We start from the raw sequence: 22,787 nt of genomic DNA on the forward strand, positions 1-22,787 counted from the left end.
TTTATAATGAAGGATCATAGTCACTGGCCCTACCCATTCTCCTCCCACTCCAATTCAGAGTTAACCATTAAAAAAAAAACTCTCTTCTATCATTTAGTAATATTGTGATTTTATAGCTGTATTTGCTGACAGCAATTTTTACCTTCTTTCTTGACTTGCTGTTATGGAAGATGAGTTAGCTCCAATTACACAACCCATCCCAACACACACACACACGATCATCCCACTGTCCCAATATGGTAATATCACAAAATTTTCTATTTTGCCTGTTGCCATTTCCTTCTTGACATGTCCTTGACTTTTCTCGTGGGTTGTATTCCCTGTTTTCTGGATCCTACCTCTTCCTCTTTTTTGGTTCTTTCCTTCTTTGGGGAAAGCACGTAGTTCATGGGCATCCTTAAAAGGTACAGGAGAGGTAAAATCAGCAATACCTTGTATATGTGGAAATGCCTCTATTCCATCCTCCAACCTTCACATTAGATTCATGTCTTGGCTTGGTACAGAATTCTAGTTGAAAATAATTATTCTCAGCTGGGTGCAGTGGTTCATGCCTGTAATCCCAGCACTTTGGGAAGCTGAGGCGGGTGGATCACCTGAAGTCGGGAGTTCGAGACCAGCCTGACCAACCCGGAGAAATCCTGTCTCTACTAAAAATACAAAAATTAGCTGGGCTTGGTGGTGTACGCCTGTAATCCCAGCTGCTCAGGAGGCTGAGGCAGGAGAATCGCTTGAACCCGTGAGGCAGAGGTTGCAGTGAGCCGAGATCACACCACTGCACTCCAGCCTAGGCAACAAGAGCGAAACTTGCACACACACGAAAGAAAGAAAGAAAGAAAGAAAGAAAGAAAGAAAGAAAGAAAGAAAGAAGGAAGGAAGGAAGGAAGGAAGGAAGGAAGGAAGGAAGGAAGGAAGGAAGGAAGGAAGGAAGGAAGGAAAGAAAGAAAGGAAAATAATTGTCCCTCAGAATTTGGACACCATTGCTGCTTTGTCTTCTAGCTCCTGCTGCTGCCGTATCTTGAGTCTTCAATGCCTGACACTTTCTGAGGTTCTGCAGTGTGGCTAGCTTATTTCTTATCTGGATCCCTTGCTTTAGCTACCTAGGTTTCTACTTTCCTCATTCTCTGAGACAGTTCCCACTCCCGTCCTGCCAGTTACTGGACTTTTGGGATGACGCGTATACAGGTGTGCTCCATGTGCCATGATGAGCCAGAGAACCGATAAACTTGTCTGGGAAAGTTGTTAACTGACCTCCAGGGGGCAGGGTGGAGGATAGATTGGAAAGGGAAATGGAGACAGGCTAGTGCAGGACGATGGTCGCAAGGGGTGATGAGTTTGGAACTAGGACTGTTGCAGAAGGGAGGGAGGGAGGAGGTATCAGGAAGTAGGATGAAAAGGATCTTAGGGGTAGATACAGAAAAATCCAGGAGGCCCCTTCATTTCTGACAGGTTGCAGGTGGCTAGTTGTCCCTTTGATGAGACAAAGGATACAGTAAAAGGAACAGGTTGGATGAGGATGGGTTCAAATTGAGAAAGGTGAGGGCCCAGGGGACCTCCAGGTAGACACATCCGCAGGCGGATAGCTATAACGGCATGAGCACTGGCTGCAGATCATTGCCAATTTCGTGATAGTGGAAGCCAGTGGCATGAATGAGATCATCCAGCTCATGGGTGATGGGGAGGATCAGGAGAGCAGAGGGCCCTGGGCAACACAGAGATGAAAGAGATGGTCCCTGTCTCCAGAGGTGCGTGAATAAGGGAGTGGAACTGAGTGACCATCACCCCAGCCCTTTCACATCAGCTGCATAGAGTGGTACCATTTGAGCTCTGTCATTAGCCAGCAGCCTCTGAGCCCACAGGTCCCCGAGAGCTATTTGTCTGAGCTTAGCAACCCCCTTCCTGAGCCTGTGGCAGGGCTGCCCTGCTCCCTGCAGCTGTTCATGAACAGCTGATGGGGATGCCCCTGGGATTTCCTTCTCTCCGGGAAGCACAGGATCAAAGAGAGCTGATAGCGGCGGTTACCCCTCTGCCTTAAGGTCACGGAGAAGTCCAGGTCAGGTTCTACCAGTGCCTGCCTCCCTCCCACAGGCACCGGCAGCATCCACTCTGAGGTCTAGGGACTGGAGGCAGACCTTAATGTTCTCAGATATCACAGTTGGTGGCTAGCCTCGGATCTGACACCTAGAAAAGACTTACTCTGGAATCCTTTGGTTGTATCTACCCTGTAAGACAATCTTGTCCAACCTGTGGCCCGGGATGACTTTGAATGTGGCCCAACACAAATTCATAAACTTTCTTGTAACAGGATGAGTTTTTTTTTTTTTTTCTCATCAGTTATCGTTAGTATATTGTATGCATGGCCCAAGACAATTCTTCTTCAATGTGGCCCAGGGAAGCCAAAAGATTGGACACTCCTACTGTAAGATCTGCCTGAATATAAAAATAAGCAGAGCAGCCGTGGTGGCCTGTTTGCCAGTGCCTGTGCTTCACTAAGACCTTCGTATGCTTTCTGTCACTGAATCCGGGGAACTTTTATTTTTTATGTATTTATTTTTGAGACGGAATCTTGCTCTGTCACCCAGGCTGGAGTGCAGTGGCATGATCTCTGCAACCTCTGCCTCCTGGGTTTAAGTGAGTCTCCTGCCTCAGCCTCCCGAATGGCTAGGATTACAGGTGCCCACCACCACGCCTGGCTAATTTTTTATATTTTTGGTAGAGACGGGGTTTCACCATGTTGGCCAGACTGGTCTCAAACTCCTGACCTCAAGTGATCCTCCTGCCTCGGCCACCCAAAGTGATGGGATTAGAAGTGTGAGCCACTGCGCCTGGCCTGAATCTGGGGAACTTCTAGATAAGAACTTTATGAGATGGGGGCTGTACCCATCTTACAGATTAGGAAACTGAGGCTCAGAGAAGTTAGGTGATGTGCCCGAAGTGGAGTCTGCACCTGTCTATACTGACTACACTCCCAGGTTAGAACCTGGAATTTATGCTAACCATTGGCTATGTCCCTGTCCTGAGAGAACTCATCCCCAAAACTGCCACACCTCAGCTGCACGTGTGTGTGCTGCCAATGTCCTATCCCTGTTCCTACACGCCCCTAGGCCCGCCTCAAGAGACCATAGAAATTCTGATGAATTAATCTCATCACTTTATCAAGGAGGCACTTAAAAAAATTACAAAGCAAGGCCGCCAGCCTGGCTTTGCTGGCAGCTAGCCGCTGGGGCCATAAAATAAATTGAAAGGAACCAAAATAAATAAATAATTAGGTCTGTCTCTCTGACACACACACACACACACAGGCCAACCCCTAAAGGCTGAAGAGCCTGGGTTGGGGACTTGCTGTTAGCACTTGGTCTTCTTGTCCTGGGAGAGCACCAGTGCCAGCTCTGCACACACACTTCCTGACCCCTTGCTCTGAGCAGCAGCCTGTGGCCTATCCTTCTTCAAAAGGTGACAGGTTGGCTGAGCAGCTGAGAGCAAAGCATGGGAAAAGTGAAGAGTGTGCAAAGGGTGTCCCAGGCAGCTGGAGATGTGAAGCCCATGGAGAGCCCTGTGAGCTCCCTGCACAGTGGCTCAGAGCAGGCTGGAGCTGACAGGCTGGGTCCCAGTCCTTGCCGTCCCATACCCCGGATTCTGTTCACCTTCTCCTTTCTTCTTCTCCTTTGTTTTTTTTTTTTTTTTTTTTTTGAGACAGAGTCTCGCTTTGTCACCCAGGCTGGAGTGCAGTGGCGCGATCTCAGCTCACTGCAACCTCTGGCTCCTGGGTTCAAGCAATCTTTCTGCCTCAGCCTTCAGAGTAGCTGGGACTACAGGTGCACCACCACAGCTGGCTAAGTTTTGTATTTTTAGTAGAGACGGGGTTTCACCATGTTGGCCAGGCTGGTCTTGAACTCTTGACCTCAGATGATCTGATTGCCTGGGCCTCCCAAATTGCTGGGATTACAGGCGTAAGCCACCACACCCGGCCCCTCTATCTTACAGATGAGAAAAATCTGTTTACCTCCGGGGTTGCTGGGAACATGAAATCGTCAGGATCTGTAAAGCAGAGCTGTGGCTGCTCCCTGACAAGCACTCGCCAGTGTGAGCTCCTCGTGTGTGCGCATTGAGTGGCTAGGTGTCCCAGGCAGTGGGACTAGAGAGGAGCTGGAGTAGGTGGAGGAGGCAGACAGATACAACACAGGGGACATTAATGGGTTATCAGCACGGAGAAGGAGCGCCTCCCCATGTGGGACCTGGAGAAACAGAGGGTGGAGGGGTAATAGAGAGTCTGTTCTAAGCTGCAAAGCAAAGGCCTGGCAGCCTAGGACATCATGGAGTTCCAGAAAGTGATAGGCAGAGCGAATGGAGGAAATCAGCACATTGAGGCTGCAGAGAGAAGGTGGGCCTGGGTGGGGACGGGCCAAATCCTCCAGTGCCTTCCAAGCCAGGATAAAGGCTTGAATGAATTCGCTTTCATATGTGTTTTCCTCCTTTCTGTTTGTCTTTCGAATTTTACCGGGCTTATATGAATATTGAAATTATTCCCCAAGAAACCACCCAAGCCAGAATGCTCAAAGAAATAGGGCTAGACAAAAGCAGGGAGGGGTACACAGAATCTTCATCCCTTCCCCTTCCCATCACCTCCCATTCTCCAGCACAGAGCATGACCTCCAGCTCCCTCCCTGCAAGAAATGGGATGGGGAGAAAGGTGGTGCCTGCCGGACTTGAGAGAAGGACAGAGAGGGAGAGGGGGAAAGAGGGAGGGAGGATAGCTAGCCTTCACCTGTAGATCTCTGAGGTGCTCTGGAAATAGTTTTCCTCACCAGTAAAAAGGGATGAGAATACTCACTGAGCCTTTGTGAGTACTCAATACAGTTAGGCACATTGAGTAATTTTGCTACCTCAAAGCACTTTGTTCATGATAGAATATGGTTCATGCTTGTTTCCAGAAAATCCGATAGAAAAGGTTTCCGTCCACATCCCACGTGGGGAGGTGGTGACACAGGGAAGCCCAAGGCCACCCTTCTCCCCTACCACCCACCAGGCGACCTCAGCCGCTGCGTCAGCACCAGGCGCCTGTCCTCAGCGGGCAGCACTTCCAATTTCCCCATCCTCCTTGTGAGATACAGGGTGGGACAGGAGCTCTGTGTGGCCTTGGGTAACACACTTCAGCTCCCAGAGCCTCAGTTTCTTGGTCTGTGAAATGGGACACTGATGTGCCTTCAGAGGCTGTTGTGAGGACTGAGGGAGCTGTGCAGATTATGCACATAGTAAGTGCACGATAAATCTTAGCTGCTATTCCTCTGAAGTGGGTAGGGTTTGGTGTGGAGGATTCAGATAGGCAAGCCTCCAGCTCCTCCCTGCTCCCTCAGGAGGTGGGGCTGGAACGAGAGATGTGTTCTAGTTGAGAGATTCTGTTCTGGAAAACCCTGGCTCAGGCTGACCTCAGTGACTTTGGGACAGGAGTTGAAGAGACACAATAACAAAACAGCACTGTGATGTGCTGTTCTTCATTTATACCTTCCAGTTACCTTTTTTTTTTTTTTTTTTTGAGACAGAGTTTTGCTCTTGTCACCCAGGCTGGAGTGCAATGGCGTGATCTTGGCTCACTGCAACCTCCGCCTCATGGGTTCAAGCGATTCTCCTGCCTCAACCTTCCGAGTAGCTGGGATTACAGGTGCCCACCCCTACGCCCAGCTAATCGTTTTTTTGTATTTTTAGTAGAGACAGGGTTTCACCATGTTGGCGAGGCTGGTCTCGAACTCCAGACCTCAGGTGATCCACCTACCTCAGCCTCCCAAAGTCCTGAATTACAGGCATGAGCCACTGCGTCCGGCCACTCCGGTTGCATTTCTTTACCTCCCCCACCTGCCGTCCCCCCATTGCCTTTCTCTCCATTACCAGGCACATTGTAGGTGCTCAACGCATATTTGTTAATAAGAGTCAGCAGGTCAGCGTGCCCAGGGCAGATGACTCTATTAGAAAGGCAGCCACAGCCTCTCCTGACTGGACTGTCAGCCCTCCCAGGAAGAGCACTGGAAGGTCAGTTCAACCTAAATAAGACCTCTGTGTTCACACTGCATAGAAACACTTGGAAAACTCATCTGTAAAATGGGAATAGTATTAGTACTTATTTTCTCTTTCATGGAATTGCTATTGGGAACGACCCCGTAGATCAGTCATTCACTGCATTCTACCTGCCTGTCTCTATATGGCAGGGGCTCTGCTAAGTGCTGCTGGACACTGGGGAGCAGCCCAAGGTCTTGGCTTCGTGGGGCCTACAGCTTAAAGGGGCATGGGTTGGGTTTATGGTAGCCATTCTTTGTTTTGTTTTGTTTGAGACAGAGTCTCGGTCTGTCACCCAGGCTGGAGTGCAGTGGCATGATCTCGGCTCACTGCAACCTCCACCTCCCGGGTTCAAGCAATTCTCCTATCTCAGCCTCCCAAGTAGCTGGGATTACAGGCACACACCACCACACCTGGCTAATTTTTTTGTATTTTTAGTAGAGATGGCGTTTCACCATATTGGTCAGGCTGGTCTCGAACTCTTGACCTCAGATGATCCACCAACCTCGGCTTCCCAAAATGCTGGGATTACAGGCATGAGCCACCGCACCCGGCCTGGTAGCCATTCTTATAACCCATGAAAGGAGTGGCCTGAAAAATTTATCACAGATTCCCTCTGCTGAATGAACTGTGCTTATAAAATGACCCCCTCACATTGAATAGTGTTTAAAGCAGTTGTCCATATGTGGTCTTGTTTAATCCTTCATTTAGTAGATTATCTCACTGTTTTGAAGATGAAGTAATTGCAACTTGGTCAGAGGAAAGTATATCCTCAAGGTTAGCAAAGCCAGGTGGCCTGGGCCCCTCCAGTGGGATGCAGAAGCCGGGCCTTGATCCTGGTGGACGTAGAGTTTCCAAGAGGCTTTTCCTGCACGTCGGGGTCCCAGGCTGGAGGCGCCGGTGGTGGTGGTGGTGGTGGTGGTGGTGGTGGTGGTGGTGGTGGTCTGCGCTGATGTTCTGGTCAGCATAGGGGGCATTCTCCTCCTGGAGTAAAAGGCCGGCTCAGTGAGTTTTGATGTCCCTGCCCAGGAGTGGCTTCAACACTGTGGGTGGCCATCCTCTGGAGAGTGTTTCCCCAAGTGGCTGCCTGGTCCACCCAGACCTGCAACCTGGAGTCTCCATATGGAAGAGAGTTCAAAACGTTCCGACAAGCACCTCAGAGCACCTGCTTTGAGAACGCTGCCCTGTGGGAGCCTCGGGGTGGGAGGAGTGGCATCCCTGGCGAATTAAAATCCCTGTCCATCCAGCCCTGTGCTGGCAGGTGGGGGCCCTGGGCAGCCAGCACCCGGCAACCCTCTCTGTGTCTGGTTGCAGGGAACATTGAGTACAGCTGCCCGGCCACCAACGAGTGCGAGATCACCAAACGGAGGCGCAAGTCCTGCCAGGCCTGCCGCTTCATGAAATGCCTCAAAGTGGGGATGCTGAAGGAAGGTAAGAGGCCCCACCGAGTTGGGGTTCGCCGTGAGGCTCTGCTTGCTGGAGAGTTTTCGTCCCCTGTGAGACACCCACAAGCCGTGGACCTGTGTCCCAGGGTGAGACCCAGTCTGGGCGCCCATCTCCTCCCACACCCTGCCAGCCCGCCACGGCACCTGCATGGCTCTCCTCCTTTAGGGAGGTGGGAACTGGAATTTCTCCATTAAGGATCCTTCTGAACCCCTGACCCCACTTGGGCACCAGTTGGCCTGGCACTCTGGGAAGGCCCTCCTTTAGGGGCAAACCCCATCTCCACCCTAGGAGGGGTAGGCTTAAGAGGCTGTTATATCCCCCAGCACCCTCAAGGGCTTGGGGGTGAAAAGGACAGACACATTAAGTCCAGGAATGATAAATAATGTTCCCTTCACCTGTGAAGAATGGCATTTGTTTTCTGGTGGGTGGACAGGACAATGCTCTTGCCTTGGGAATGCTGCTCCCTTCCTTGTTCCCTCTCTTCCCATCCTCTCCCTTCCCTCTCCTTTCTCTCCCTGCGTCCTCTGTCTCTAGAACTGTGCTGTCTAATATGGCAACCACAAGCCACCTGTGGCTCCCGAGCACTGGTCCAAACAGAGGTGTGCTGAGTGCACAACACATGCCTGCTTTAGAGGACTTAATAGGACCATAAAAAGCAGTGTAAAGTCTGGTGGTGATCATTTTAAAAACGTGATTGCATGCAGAAAGGCTAATCTTCTGGACATGTTAAATAAAACATGTTGTGAAATTAGCATCACATGCTTCTTTTTATCTATTCTTTTTTTTTTTTTTTTGGAGACAGAGTCTTGCTCTGTCGCCCAGGATGGAGTGCAGTGGTGCAATCTCAGTTCACGGCAAGCTCTGCCTCCTGGGTTCATGCCATTCTCATGCCTCAGCCTCCCGAGTAGCTGGGACTACAGGTGCGCGCCACCTCGCCTGGCTAATTTTTTTGTATTTTTAGTAGAGATGGGGTTTCATGGTGTTAGCCAGGATGGTCTCGATCTCCTGACCTCATGATCTGCGTGCCTCAGCCTCCCAAAGTGCTGGGATTATAGGCGTGAGCCACCGCGCCTGGCCTCTTTTTATCTATTCTTTAATGTGGCTACTAGAAAATTTGAAATGACACGTAGCTCTTATTGGGACAACTGCTCCAGATCGCCTCTTCCTCACTTTCTCTACTGATTTGCTCCATTTTTATATTAAGATATTATCGATAGAGGCAAGGTCTTGCCATGTTGCTCAGGTTGGTCTCGAACTCCTGGACTCAGGCAGTCCTCCCACCTCAGCTTCCTAAAGTGCTGAGATTACAGGCATGAGCCACTGTGCCTGGCCAATGTTTTCAGTTTGAGGAACCTCGTTCAGTACCATTTTGGGGATGGGTCATGAGTATATGTGTTTCCCTGCTTCTCCAGCTTCCAAGGGAAGCCAGTGAAAATTCTTAGAGATCAACTTTTAAGCTCCGGTCCTGGAATCCTTCTAGAAGTGGGAGGAAACAGCAAAAGAGGTGTGTGGGGGTGATCAGAAGGGGCTACAGAGAGAACGAAGGGACAGGTCTGGAATGCAGACCCTTCCTGGAGGGGGAAGGCTGGGAGTGGGCTTCTGGAAGCCCAGCCCAGCCTTGGGAGCCCCAGGACACTCCTGCTACCCCCTCTCCCAGGGCCCTCTGAAGATAAGGGCCCAGACCTAAGATGCTTTGTCAGTACAACTTGGACCGTCATGTGCTATAGAAATTGGACCTTCCACTTCCGTTTACCGTTTCCAGGTCCCCCGCTTCACCTCAGCTCAGCCCAGCACCTATATCCATAAAACAGAATCTCTTGAAGCAGGCCCTCGGCAGCCTTTGTGTCGACATGGCACACTGGCTTTTAAAATGCTCCTCATTCAGGGCTTCATTTAACCCCTTTGTGATGGAGTGGACCACTCAGCTCTTAGACAGGCCAGCTGCTTCATTAGGGGCTCAACCTAAAAAACAGTCTCCTTTCCAGATTAAAAATGGACTACATCGAGCCCGCGGAAAGGCTGTCTGTTGGTTCATTTTTGACTCTATGTAATTTTGGTCTTGCTCCTGGATAGGATGACCCAAACTAGTGGCTGAACTGGGTCCCCTGACTCCTATGCCAGGCCATTTCTGCTCCTTCAGAGCCTCCTGGTGTTCACAGATGGGAAGATTGAGGCAAAAGGCCCATAGAAGCATGCCTGAGTGCTGGCCTCTTGACTTTCTGTCCGTGTGGTGCTGGGAATCTGAGGGTTTCTAGGCTTTGGAGACTCATTCATTCCTCTTAAGCCCAAGAGACAGAGCTACACGACCTGTTGTTCTCACATCCAGAGATGAAGCTGGATGTGAGAATAGCAGGTCAAGCAGGGGGCCAGGGGCCACTTGGTTGCCGCGTGCAGCCTCCCTGCCTACTTGACAGCATTCGAGGCACTTAGAGCAGCCAGAAGCCTCATTGTTTTCAATATAGCCCTGAATTTTACAGGTGACAAAATGGAGCCCTGCACGGGCTGGGGTGAGATGACTCCCACCCTCAGTCACACATTCATTTGAGGGGAGCTGGGCCCAGAGGCTGCAACTTTCCTTGCCCTGTTCAGTGTCTGCTCCCCACGGCATAGCACAGGGATGGGGGAGGGTGAGAGGGGACCTCCCATTCAATTCCTGGACCATCTTGTAACACTGAACAGAGTCTCTTTAGGGGCTATGCAGTGCTGGGAAGAGAGAAGGGCACTTTCTAGTGGCTTCCCAGAAAGCAGGAGATGGTGAAGGGGTGCACTGATGGCAGGGAGGGAGGTGGTGAGGCCCACAACTGACTGGTGGCCGCTCAGACATCCAGACTGGCACTTGTCAGAGAAACGAGGTGGACACTGTGTGTCCCAGGATGATGGTATTGGGGGTGCTGGGAGGACAGGGGCATGAGACCCCTGCTGCCTCAAGTGGGGAGGATGTTCAGGGGAAGCCTCAGTGTTGACACCCCTGCCCTGCTGCAAATATAGCCCTTTGGTTGATGGCCTTTACCCAGGGTGGCAGCTGGGGCCTCCCAGGCAGACATGTTCAGCCTGAAAAGGCCTTTTAAGGAGCTCTGCCTGAAGGAGGAGGGGACAGCCACTAGAACGCTCCCTCCCCCACTCCCCACCAGTGCTGGCAGGTCCAGATCCAAGAGCGGGGAGATGACACAAAGGCTCCTGAGTATGGACAAAGCAGGGAGCCACGTTTAGTTTCTGTCCGCTGCAGGGCCTTGGAGAGATCCTGGGATCTGAAGCTCCGCAGGGACCGACCCCCTTAGGAGGAGCATCCTCTTTCAACAGCCTGGGCCCCTGCCAGGTGTGGGCTCTTGGCAGCTGCCTGGCTTGGCTTTGTTTGGGTGTCCCTCCTGGCTCTGTAGGCAAGGCCCAGGCCCCCCGAGACCAGCGTGGGCTCATCGCCCACCTCAGACTCTGACGGGACTCTAAAAGGCAAACTTCACCTTCCCCAGGGCTGCTCTCCGCTTTAGGGTCCCACAGTGGGCCTCTGTTGCTGGGGGGGCTTTGGGGGTCCAGGGGCTTGGGGAGGACTGCAGACAGAGAGATGTGGGTGCCTCCGCCCTCTCTGCTCCCCTCGCCTGCACGTCTGAACACCACCCTCCCGCCCTCATCTAGCCACATTCTCCTTGTGTTTTATGATTTTTCCTTTCTTAGGTAAAATAATCAGAGATCGTTTCCCAGTTTGGGGGCCCAGCAACAGCCACAGAAGAAATCAGACTTGGGGCTTCCTCTGGCTCTCCCTCTCTCTTAAGACTGTGGCCAGCTCAGGGATCTAAGCTTTTCAGATTCCTCATATGGCTGGGGACAGATCCTATGGCCACCTTCCTGTGACTTTCTCCCTGGAACATCCAGAGCAGACCATGGAAAACAGGAGATGTCCAAAAGCAAATCTAGTACATAAAAATCTGTATTTTCAGAGAAAAGGTAATTTTTCTCTTTTAAAAACTGAACACAAAATCTGGGTTAGGAGTTGGTGGCCTGTGTTCTGCCCCTGGTTATTAGGTATTTTTGCCCGTGTAAATTTTTTTTTTCTTTTGAGAAAGACAAAAAAAAGCCTCGCTCTGTTGCCAGGCTGGAGTGCAGTGGCATAATTTAGGCTCACCACACCCTCCATCTCCCGGGTTCAAGCAATTCTCCTGCTTCAATCTCCTGGGTAGCTGAGACTACAAGCGCGCACCACCATGCCCAGCTAATTTTTGTATTTTTAGTAGAGATGGGGTTTCACCATGTTGGCCAGGATGGTCTCCGTCTCTTGACCTTGTGATCTGCCAGCCTCAGCCTCCCAAAGTGCTGGGATTACAGGCGTGAGCCACCGCCCCCGGCTGCCATTTAATATTATTACTCACACCCACTTGCTTCCATTTCTTCACTGTAAAATGGGGATGTTGATACCTGCTTTCCGTCACCAGGTCAAAGTGGGGACCTAGGACAAATGGGACAGCTCCTCTTGGCAGAATCCACTGTGGGATTTCTTTGCAATGTCAGCTCCCTTGATGCATTAAAATACTCCGGTGTTGGATTCAGGCTGAGTGCAGTGGCTCACGCCTGTAATCCCAGCACTTGGGGAGGCCAAGGTGGGCAGATCACCTGAGGTCAGGAGTTCGAGACCAGCCTGGCCAACATGGTGAAACGCCGTCTCTACTAAAAATACAAAAATTAGCTGGGTGTGGTGGCACGCGCATGTAACCCCAGCTACTCTGGAAACTGAGGCAGAAGCATTGCTTGAACCCAGGAGGCAGAGGTTGCAGTGAGCTGAGACTGTGTCACTGCACTCCAGCCTGGGCGAAAGTGCAAGACTGTCAAAAAAAAAAAAAAAAAAAATTCTAGTGTTTGATTCAAAGACACCCTCGTTTACACTCAGGTTTTCATCAGTCTGCCCCTTGTGTTTGGGGACGCAGACTGGTGTCTGGCCACTCTGATTTTCTTCTTGGATTTGTTGGTGGGAATCTTAACAGGCAGCCTTGTCTTGGGCTGGTCCCCACTGTGGGTTCTAGAATCAGGATGGGCAGGTCCCCTGGTAGTCAGCCTTTGCAGCCTGGCTAAGGTGTGGACTGACTCTGGAAAACCACTAGCTGCATTTCCTAGGGGGCTCCCCGAGGCCTCAGTACAGCTCTGGGATTTCAGCAGTTCTCTCTAGACAGCCTGTCCCCGCCAACTTCACCTCCTCCTCACCTTACCTCCCTCATGCAACCAGCCTCCCAAGCCCGCTCCATTTCTCCCCCGCTCAGCCCCTGCCTGCCTTTCCCCAAGTGTTTTCTAAAAGATATTTGATTTCAGTGAAAGCTGGGCCGACATCCATGCAATATGCTCTCACTCGCTTTGTGCTTGTTGGGAAGGTGGAGGGCTCCTCCGGGGATTCTGGGTAATTGCATTAGTGGCCAGCTCATGTCAGGAAATTAAAAGGAGGCCCTGATCAGGTTCCCACTGCATGGGATTTAATGGCCTTGTATTTATAGAGTATTCTGCCTCTAGCCCATGCCAGAAATATCACTTTTTTTCTGGCCCTGTGAATGAAGAAAGAGCATGAGAGATTACTTGCCTTTAAAAATTCTTTTTCTTTTCCAAAATATATTAGTGTTTTGAAACAAACCAACTCTTTACCACTTTAGAGAATGGTATTGAGCTATAGCCTGAGAATGCCAATGTGTGTTGCATCCCTTTCGAGCCACTTTACATTCTACACACACTGCCCCCTCGCAACACCCCCCCAACACACACACACGCACACGCACACGCACACACGTACCTGACAGCTCACAGGATCTTTCCAGGCACCCTGAAGCCTTTGGGCCACTCAGCCACAATGACCTCTGGTTGGAGAAGTGTTGATTGAATGAAGACGCAGGAGATTATCTTGTCTGTGCTAAATCATTCTTACTGTTCCCTGCAGGCTTTTGGATAATGAGTCCGGTGGTCACGTAGGCCTGGTTAAACCTCATCTTCACCACTTATCGACTCCTTGGGCCAGTTACTTAAACCCCTATAAGCCTCCCTTTCCTCCTCCATAAAATGGGAATAATAATAGTGCCTATCTTCATCTTGCTCCCAATCTTCAGGGAAAGCTCCTAGAGTTGTACTGTGAAGTCTGATTGTTGATTGGAGATAGATATTCTTCATGTTACAAAATGGATTTTCTTCTGTGATCCAGAGGCAATTTTGAATCTCCTGTAGCCTCACTCCCTACTCTTGTAATCTTGCTTCACATTTTCATGAAAAAATAGAAAGTCAAATGGGAAACATCTTACCCTCCTACCATTGAATCCACAAACCTACCAGTTTGTGCACCTGTTTTCTGTCTTCTTCTTGGTAGAATAGAGGTATTTCCAATCCTGACAAACGCTGGTCCCCCTCCTGCTCTCCTGTGCTCTGAATCGCTCTCTTCTTTACCAAGGACTTCATTCCTTTATTTATTTATTTATTTTTTCTGAGATGGAGTCTCGCTCTGTTGCCCAGGCTGGAGCGCAGTGGTGCGATCTTGGCTCACTGCAACCTCTGCCTCCCAGGTTCAAGCGATTCTCCTGCCTCAACTTCCCGAGTAGCTGAGATTATAAGCATGCACCACCATGCCCAGCTAAGTTTTTGTATTTTTAGTAGATACAGGGTTTCACCATGTTGGTCAGGCTGTTCGCGAACTCCTGACCTCAAATCATCTGCCCGCCTCAGCCTCCCCAAGTGCTGGGATTGCAGGAGTGAGCTACCATGCCCAGCCCCTTACCAAGGACTTCATTCCTATGGTATCTTCTCTGCTTCCAGCATCATCGAATTCTCTCTCACTACTGGATCATTTCATTAGCACACAAGCATACTTCTGTTCTCCCATTATGAAGACAAAATTAAATTTATTTTTTAACTTAAAAAATGTTCAAAAAATTTTTTTCACATAAAAAAAAAGAGACAGGCTGGTCTCAAACTCCTGGGCTCAAGCAATCCACCCACCTTAGCCTCTCAAAATGCTAGGATTACAGGGGTGGGTCACCATGCCCAGCCAAAAACAAAATTAAATTTAAAAAATCCACAACTATATTTTGTCCCTTCGTCTCCATCTAGATATTGCTACCTGTTCCCACTCTCTTTCTCAACAAAACCTCCAAAAGGAATTGACAGCACTTGCTATATTCATTTTCTTATCCCATTCACTCCTTTCTTTAAAAAAACTTCTTTAAAAAGTAAACATTGAATAGATCCAGAAATACACTTATAATATATTACATTAGATAGTGTAAGACTAGGCTGTGGTTTTTGTTTTTTTTTTTTTTTTTGAGACAGAGTCTTGCTCTGTCACCCAGGCTGGAGTGCAATGGCACAATCTTGGCTCACTGCAACCTCTGCCTCCCGGGTTCAAGTGATTCTCCTGCCTCAGCCTCCTGAGTAGCTGCTATTACAGGCGTGCATCACCACACCTGGTTAATTTTTTGTAATTTTAGTAGAGATGGGGTTTCACCATGTTGGCCCAGGCTAGTTTTGAACTCCTGACCTCAGGTGATCCACCTGCCCTGGCCTCCCAAAGTGTTGGGATTACAGGCATGAGCCACCGCTCCAGGCCAGGCTAGGCTTCTAAAAGAAAGAGACTCCCTTTTCCCCTCCACAAACCAAACCAAACCCCAAAACCACCCAGAAGCCTAAGCAGGATAGCAGTTTCATTCCCACTCATTTCTTACATAACAGTCTGAAGGTCACAGGCAATCCAGGACTGGCTGGCAGCTCTGCCAAGCTTAGCATGTGGCTTGCCCTTGTGGACCCCAGTTCTTCCCATCTCACAGACATCTAGAAGGAGGAAAAGCATGGGAAGGGCTGGACCCTAAGTAGCACACATCTGTTCTTCCCACTCACAGCCCAGGGCCACACTTCTCTGCCAGGGAGTCTTGGAATTGTAGCCATTATCTGGGACGCCATGTACCCAGCTAAAACATTGTTGGTGTAGAAAAAGGGAATGACATATTTTCAAAGACAAGTATTGTGGTTTTTTTTTGTGGGGATTTTGTTATTGTTGCTGTTTTTAAAGAGACAAAGTATGGCTCTGTGGCCCAGGCTGGAGTGCAGTGACTTAATCATAGCTCACTGTAACCTCAAACTACTGGGCTCAAGAGATCCTCCCACCTCAGCCTCCTAAGTAGCTGGTCTACAGGCGTGTGCCACCATATGGGGCTAATTAAAAAAAAATTTTTTTAGAGACAAGGTCTTGCTTATATTGCCCAGACTGGTCTCGAACCCCTGGCATAAAGCAACCCTCCTGCTTCAGCCTCCCAAAGTCTTCCCTAGATATTTTAGACCTCAATATCTAACCACCCTATTGGCATTGCCACTTGGGTCCTTTATGAGACATCACAGATTAAAAATGTCTAGAGAGGAACTCTAGGTTTGAACCATCCCTCCTTCTATTGCTTCCAGTCTTTCCCATCTCAGGAATGGTGATGCTAGCCACCTATTGCTCAAAAGAAACCTGGAGGTCATCCTTGACTCCTCCCAGGTCAATGTCCAAAATGTATTTCAGATTCTCCTACTTTTCTTCATCTCCATGGTCATGACCCTGGTCCAAGGAAGCATTGTTTTTTCCTGGACCACTGCGACAGTTTCCTAACTGGACTTCTGATTCCACTCTTAGTCCTGTTTAATCCCCCTAGCAGTGATCTTGTCAAAGCACTGGTAAGATTCTGTCATTTTGCTTTACATCACTCAGTGGCTCTCCATAGCACTTAAAATACAATCCAAACACTTTGCTTTGGTCTTCAAGACCTTGCATGGTCTACCCACTCCCTGCCTCTTCAGTATCATCTCATACCATTCCTTTCCTGTCTGTTCACTCCTACCCACTCTACTCTGGCCTCCCTGGCTTATTTTTGACCCTCAAGCATGACAAACTGTTTCCCATCTTAGGACTTTCAGAGCCTTCCCTCTGCCTGGAATGCTCTCCCCAAAGCAATGGCTCCTTCTTATCCTTCCGACCTCAGAAAGGCCTCCCTATCCACTCTATTGCTTGCTATCATATCCCCTTCCATGCTTCTTCACTGAACTTCTTTCAGTCTGACATTATCTTATTTATTTGTTTGTTTATTTGCAGACTTGTTTGCACTGGCTGCCTCTAACACAGTTGTTCTTAATTCAGGCTCCAGGATGGCAAATTGCCTTTAGTTGCGCTCAGCTGGAGTGCATGATTGAAAGGCTTCTTAGGCAGTGTCTGGGATCAGCAGGCAAGAGTGCCATAATTGATTAGCAATGTCTGCCACAGACTAAGAAATGGAAGGCAGGGGCACAGGTGATAAGTCTTTGCCATGCCTGATCTGGTCAACTGAGTTTCAGCGATTTGACCAAGGCCACACAGCTAGTAAATGACAGAGCTGGGTGGAATCTAGTCTCCTTGGCTATGTGGAATTCCTTCTAAGAAGCCTATTCCAACCTCACGGTTGATGCCTTGGCCAGTAGTGAAGCCTGTAGCCCTTTCTCAAAGGGGAAAAAAGAAGAAGGGAAAGGAAAGGGAAGCTGGGCTGAAATAACTTCCCTGTGTCAGGCGTACAGTTTTGGAGACTTCTTGGCAGTTGGGAATGCAGGCGTAACACAGTTTTGTCAAAATGCCCTTGGGGATGTGGTGGCATGGTAAGAAGTGTCTAGAGGAGCCCAGCATGATAGCAGACATTCCTTTAATAGGCAGAATTCTGAGAGCTCATCACTCACTACCATTTATCCACCGCAGTGCCCAGAGCCCACAGAGCAGCTGGCAAAAGCCCCAGAATATTAGGTGTCATGTATGTCTGTTTAGCTACAAGGCTCTCTCTCCTAGCTTTTAGGAAGTCAGGTGTGAGGCACTCTGCCTTTATGGTGTGTCATTGGGGTAAGAGGCAGCCCAAAAGAGCCATTGTGTCTGAGGCAGCAAGGCAAGCTTACCTGTCACCCAGAAACCCGCACAGGACAGGTGGCTGAAGGAAGTCCAGTGTATACAGGGGTTGTGGCTGAGAGTTCAGGGCATCGCACTGGGCTGGAATGCCCATCAGCATGCCCACACAACTTCCAGAACCTCAGGGGCTCATGATACCCACATCACCTTCTGGGTGGTTTTCTCCTCCTCCTGGAGATGGGTCAGCTATAGTTTGGTAGAACCTACAGGCAGGGAGTTTACCCCCAAGTTTCCTGGGAAGAACACTGGCCACATAAAAGTATTGAATAAAACAGGTTTAGCACAGTGCCCTCCAAACCTGGCACATAATTAGAATTAGTAGAGGAGCTTTGGAAAAATACTCATTCCTCGACATCTCCCTAGACCTACTGACTCAGAGCCTCTAAATGAGTAAGTCCTCAAAGACTGTGCTGTTCAAAGGCTTCCTAGGGCATTCTGAGGTTATATGGGACTGGTGTCACAAGTTTCGGGCAAAGAAGATAGGACTTGGAGATCTGAAAATCAAGGTTCAAAACTTCCCTGTGACATTTCTTGGCTGTGTGATCCTCAGCGAGTCGCCTGACCTTTCTGAGCCTCAGATCTTACATGGGACTGATCATAATCATGTATATTCTTCCTCCTCAACATTGTTGGGCAGCTCAAATGAGATATGGGTATGAAATAGATTTGTAAACCATGAACCGTGAAGCTGCTTATTTCGTTAATAAACCAGGGATGTTGAATTTGGTGATAGTGATGGGGGAAAGTTCTGGATAAGGGGAAGAGAAGGGTGTTGGTCATGAAAACCTTGCAATGCCAGCAGGGATCTTGACCTCAGACCTGGACAGTAGCTTGTGGGAGGACACTGGCTCAGAGGCCTTTCCCCCGCCTGCCCTGTCTGAACCTTTCCTGTTGGAAGAGAAATATGATGTGAGAAGCGCCTGGGACAGGCTTAGGGCCAGGTGCAGGGCCACGCTTTGCAGAGCTTTAGCTGGCTATTTTTAGTGCCTGGGTATAAAAGAAAGAAGCTTAAAGTGGCCCCGCTGCGGCTGACCCTGCACACTCGGCTATTTTTACTTCTGAAAGACTGGGATCTTGTCCAGCTTAGGGAGGGAAGATGAGAAGAAAGGAGGGAGGTGGAGGGAAGAAGGAATTATTTTACTTCCATTAAGAAAAATGTCAGAAGCCTGATCTTATCAAGTCAGCAAGTGGGTATCCAATCCCGGATGTGTAAGCTGCCGGCTGTGGATGCTGTGAGGTGCCTGCAGTGGATTGGAGATGCCAGCAGAGGGGGAGCCCCACTCCCCTCCTCTCAAGGAGTTTCTGTCCCAGAGTGGCCCTGAAGCTTCTTTCCTATTTTTTGTGCCCTGAGCTGGGAAGTGGGCTTGGCCATCACAGGCACGAGGGGCACCAGCCTGGTGAAGAGGCTGGTGGAGGTGGGAGCAGTTATGACTGCAGCCAAGGGCGGAACCTCTGTTCTCAAGTTGGACAAAGGCGGCCATCAGACCCGCCGGCATATTCCAGAGAGTCCCAGGGTTGGGGCTATGTGCCCTGGGCACAATATTTAACCTCTCTCAACTTTAATTTCTTCAGGGATTTTGTTTAATACATCTGACTCACAGTAGTTACAACTGTGGGGATGTGTTTCTCTCTTCCATGAGGAAGGCAGCTCAAGCTAGACTCTATGACCTTCAACAGGCAGATGAAAGGCAAGAAGTTACTGCTGAGTGCCTACTGTGTACCAAGCATTCTGTTACATGTTTCAATATTTTATGTTGTTTAATTCCACTAACCTGAGAAAGGATACATATTTTTAAAAAATTTTAACAGCTTTATCGAAATATAGTTCACCCATTTAAAGTATACAGTTTGATAGCATTTTGTATTCCTATATTTGTAAATTGTGGCAAAATATATATCAAGTGCAACTTGGCATTTTAGAAATTAAGTGTGCAATTCAGTGACATCAAACACATTCACAATATTATGCAATCACCATCCAGGTACTGTGGTTCATGCCTGTAATCCAGTACTTCGGGAGGCTGAGGAGGGTGGATTGCTTAAGCTCAGGAGTTTGAGACTAACCTGGCCAACATGGTGAAACCCTATCTCTACAAAATATACATAAATTAGCCAAGTGTGGTGGCATGTACCCGTAATCCCAGCTATTCAGGAGGCTGAGGCAGGAGGATCACTTGAGTCCAGGATCGTGCCACTGCACTCCAGCCTGGGTGACAAACTGCGACCCTGTCTCAAACAAAACAAAACAAAACAAAACAAACCATTATGTAATCACCATCAGACCAGGAGTTCAAATCCAGCCTGGGCAACATAGTGAGATACCCCATCTACCAAAAAAAAAAAAAAAAGAGGGGGCCAGGCACAGTGGTTCATACCTGTAATCCCAGCACTTTGGGAGGCTGAGGCAGAAGGATCGCTTGAGGTCGGGAGTTCGAGACCAGCCTGGGCAACATAGTGAGACCCCCATCTCTACAAAAAATTTTTTTAAAAAATTATCTGGGTGTCATGGCATGTGCCTATGGTCCCAGCTACGTGGGAAGCTGAGGTGAGAAGATCTCTTGAGGCTGGGAGGTCAAGGATGCAGAGAGCCAGCCTGGCCTATAGAGTGAGGCCCTGTCTCTTAAAAAAAAATGGGGTGTGGTGGTGTACACTTGTAGTCCCAGCTCCTGGAGAGGCTAAGGCAGGAGGATCACTGGAGCCCAGTAGTTTGAGGTTGCAGCGAGCTGTGATGGACTCACTGCACTGCAGCCTGGGCAACAGAGCAAGACCTTGCCTCAACAAAAAAAAAGAAAAAAAGAAAAAGTGGAATCACATAATATCTGTCCTTTGGTGTCTGGTTTATTTTCCTTAGCGTAGTGTTTTTAAAGTGCATTCAAGTTATAGCATATATCAGAACTTTATTGCTTTCTATGACTAAGTAACATTTCATGTATATACCACGTTTGCTTCTCCACTCATCTAACCACGGACACTTGGGTTGTTTCCACCTTTTGGCTATTGTGATTATGCTGTAGTGAACATTGTCCTACAGGCGTCTATTCAAATTCCTTCTTTTTATTTTTTAAAAATTTGCTTCTTTTCCCCACACTACACAGATGTATGTTCAGATTCCTCTTTTCAGTTTTTTGGGGGTGTGTACCTAAGAGTGGGATTGCTGAATCATACGGTAATTCTGTTTAGCTTTTTGAGGAACCATCAAACTATGTTCCACATGGTTACACCATTTTACTTTTCCAGCAGCATTGTTTTTTAAGTTTTTAATTAAACTTCTTATTTTGAGATAATTGCAGATTCACACGCAGTTGTGAGAAATAATACAGAGAGATGCCATGCATCGCTTACCCAGTTTCCCCTAAAGGTAACATCTTAAAAAACTACAGTACAATATCACAACCAGGATATTGACATTGATACAGTCAATTGACATTGATATGGTCAAGATGCAGAAAATCTTTAAGAGTGAAGTGTTTTTTTTTTATTATTAATTTTTTTTTTTTAGATGGAGTCTCACTCCGTTGCCCAGGCTGGAGTGAAATGGCATGATCTCAACTCAAGATCTCCATCTGCACAGGGTCATGTATTCCAGGGATTATCAATTTTTTTCTATTCATGGAGCACTCAGAAATATTAAAATTTTGACCTGTACTCAGTAAGGATTAAACGGTGTTAATGGTGGTTAAAACAAAGGATCTATATTTATCGCAGTATTTGGAAGTATGTGACACTTTACATTTGAGCATTATTAATGCTTTTTCACATTCAGAAAAGTGTCAATAAGATGATAAAATCTAATAATCCTAGACAGTAATTGTAAGTTAATTAGTATTTTAATGTGTTTCCTGAGTCTACTTTTAGATATTTTACTAATATAAGGACACAAACAATAAGGCAACTCTCATTTCAAGTTCAAGTCTTCTTGTTTATTTCCAGTTAGTGTTTGTAAGTCTTAAGCATCCTAATTTTAAAAGTAATTGCCCATTGTATCAGTCAGTGAAAATTGCTTTCTGCCACAAGTTACAGAGAACCTGATAACTAGCAGCGTAAGCATGGATAAATGAAGTTGGTTTTTCCACCTTACAAGAAGCCTGGAGATGGGCAGCTGCTGTGTCGCACAAAGTTCTCAGCCATGGCGGTAGGGGCTCCAGCTCTTTCTTTCTTCTCTGGTGTTCTTTGGTGTCCTCAGACAGCCATGTCATGGCTGCAAGGTCGTTGCCACAGCTGTAGGCTTCACCTTCCAGGTTGGGGCAAGAGAAAGGCAAAAAGAGCTGTACTGAATATGTCTGTCCCTTTTCTCAGAAAAGCAAAACCATTCCAGAAGTCCCACCATGGACTTAACCTGACATCCCGTTGCCGTGGTGGCACGCACCTGTGGCCCCAGCTACTCGAGAGGCTGAGGCATGAGAATGGCTTGAACCTGGGAGGCAGAGGTTGCAGTGAGCTGAGATCACACCACTGAATTCCAGCCTGGGCCACAGAGTGAAAGTCTGTCTCAAAAACAGTAAAAAAAGGAGAAGGCCACTTCACTTAGGTGGGGGTCCATCTTCCCCAACCCCAGGCTAGGGGTGCACAGATCTGTGTCACAGGACCCTCCCACTCTAAACGGCCTTTAGCAAGCCCTCAGTGTGAGGCAGTGCCAGGGCAGGGGAGAAATAGAGCAAGCCTGGGTCCTGTCCTCTAAGAACCCATTGAATCGAAGAGCTGATGGGTATAAAGGGAAACCAGCATGAGGTGGCCCGTGAGGTAGCAGATGAATGTTGAAGTGCTATGGGTTGGCAGGAGGGTGGTGAAGAGATGGCCTCACCCAGCCTACTGGAACTGCTTTCCAGCTTACCAAGCATTTTCTCATCATTAAGTCATACAATTGTCACAAAAGCCATTCATCTTGAGCAGAGTTGGTTTTACCATCGCCTCCTTCCCCAGACCTGATGATGCAGCTGAAGCCCACTTGTCCAGGGCCAAATAACCTGAAGTGACCCGTAAAGGACAGAGATGGGCATGGGACCTTCATTGTCGAGCCCATGGGCTGCACTGATTATAGGCTGTGCTTAGGGCAGGCTCAGAAAAGCAGACAGGAGGCAAGGGGAACAGACACATTTCACACCAGGTGTCAGTTTGTGCATAATTAAACCCAACAGGCTACTTTTTTTTTTTAACAGCATAACCTGATCATTGATACACGTATTGATTGGAGCCATTGACCACTATGCTGTAAAGACCAGGAGGAGAAAATTTAGAGGAGAACTTAACATTTGCTGTGCCCTGGGAGGTCATACCGTGGAATGGCAAAGAGCTTGGGTCTTTTATTGGGGAAATTACTGAATCTCTCTGAGCCTCAGTTTTTCTTATTTGTAAAATGAGGATAATAGCACCTGCCTTATATTTTTGTGGGTTA

At 48.4% G+C, this 22,787-nt stretch overlaps 1 protein-coding gene across 2 annotated transcripts in view; it reads left to right on the top strand.

The window, feature by feature from the left end:
• Positions 1 to 22,787, top strand: part of ESRRB (estrogen related receptor beta) — a 187,114-nt gene that overhangs the window by 139,991 nt on the left and 24,336 nt on the right. For both annotated transcript variants that reach the window (XM_054448089.2, XM_054448090.2), the window contains exon 3: positions 7,360 to 7,476. In XM_054448089.2, coding sequence (XP_054304064.2) covers positions 7,360 to 7,476 — 117 coding nt within the window. The remainder of the gene's footprint in view (positions 1 to 7,359; positions 7,477 to 22,787) is intronic.

Source organism: Pongo pygmaeus, chromosome 15 (assembly GCF_028885625.2).
Source record: "Pongo pygmaeus isolate AG05252 chromosome 15, NHGRI_mPonPyg2-v2.0_pri, whole genome shotgun sequence".
Taxonomy (NCBI): Eukaryota; Metazoa; Chordata; class Mammalia; order Primates; family Hominidae; genus Pongo; species Pongo pygmaeus.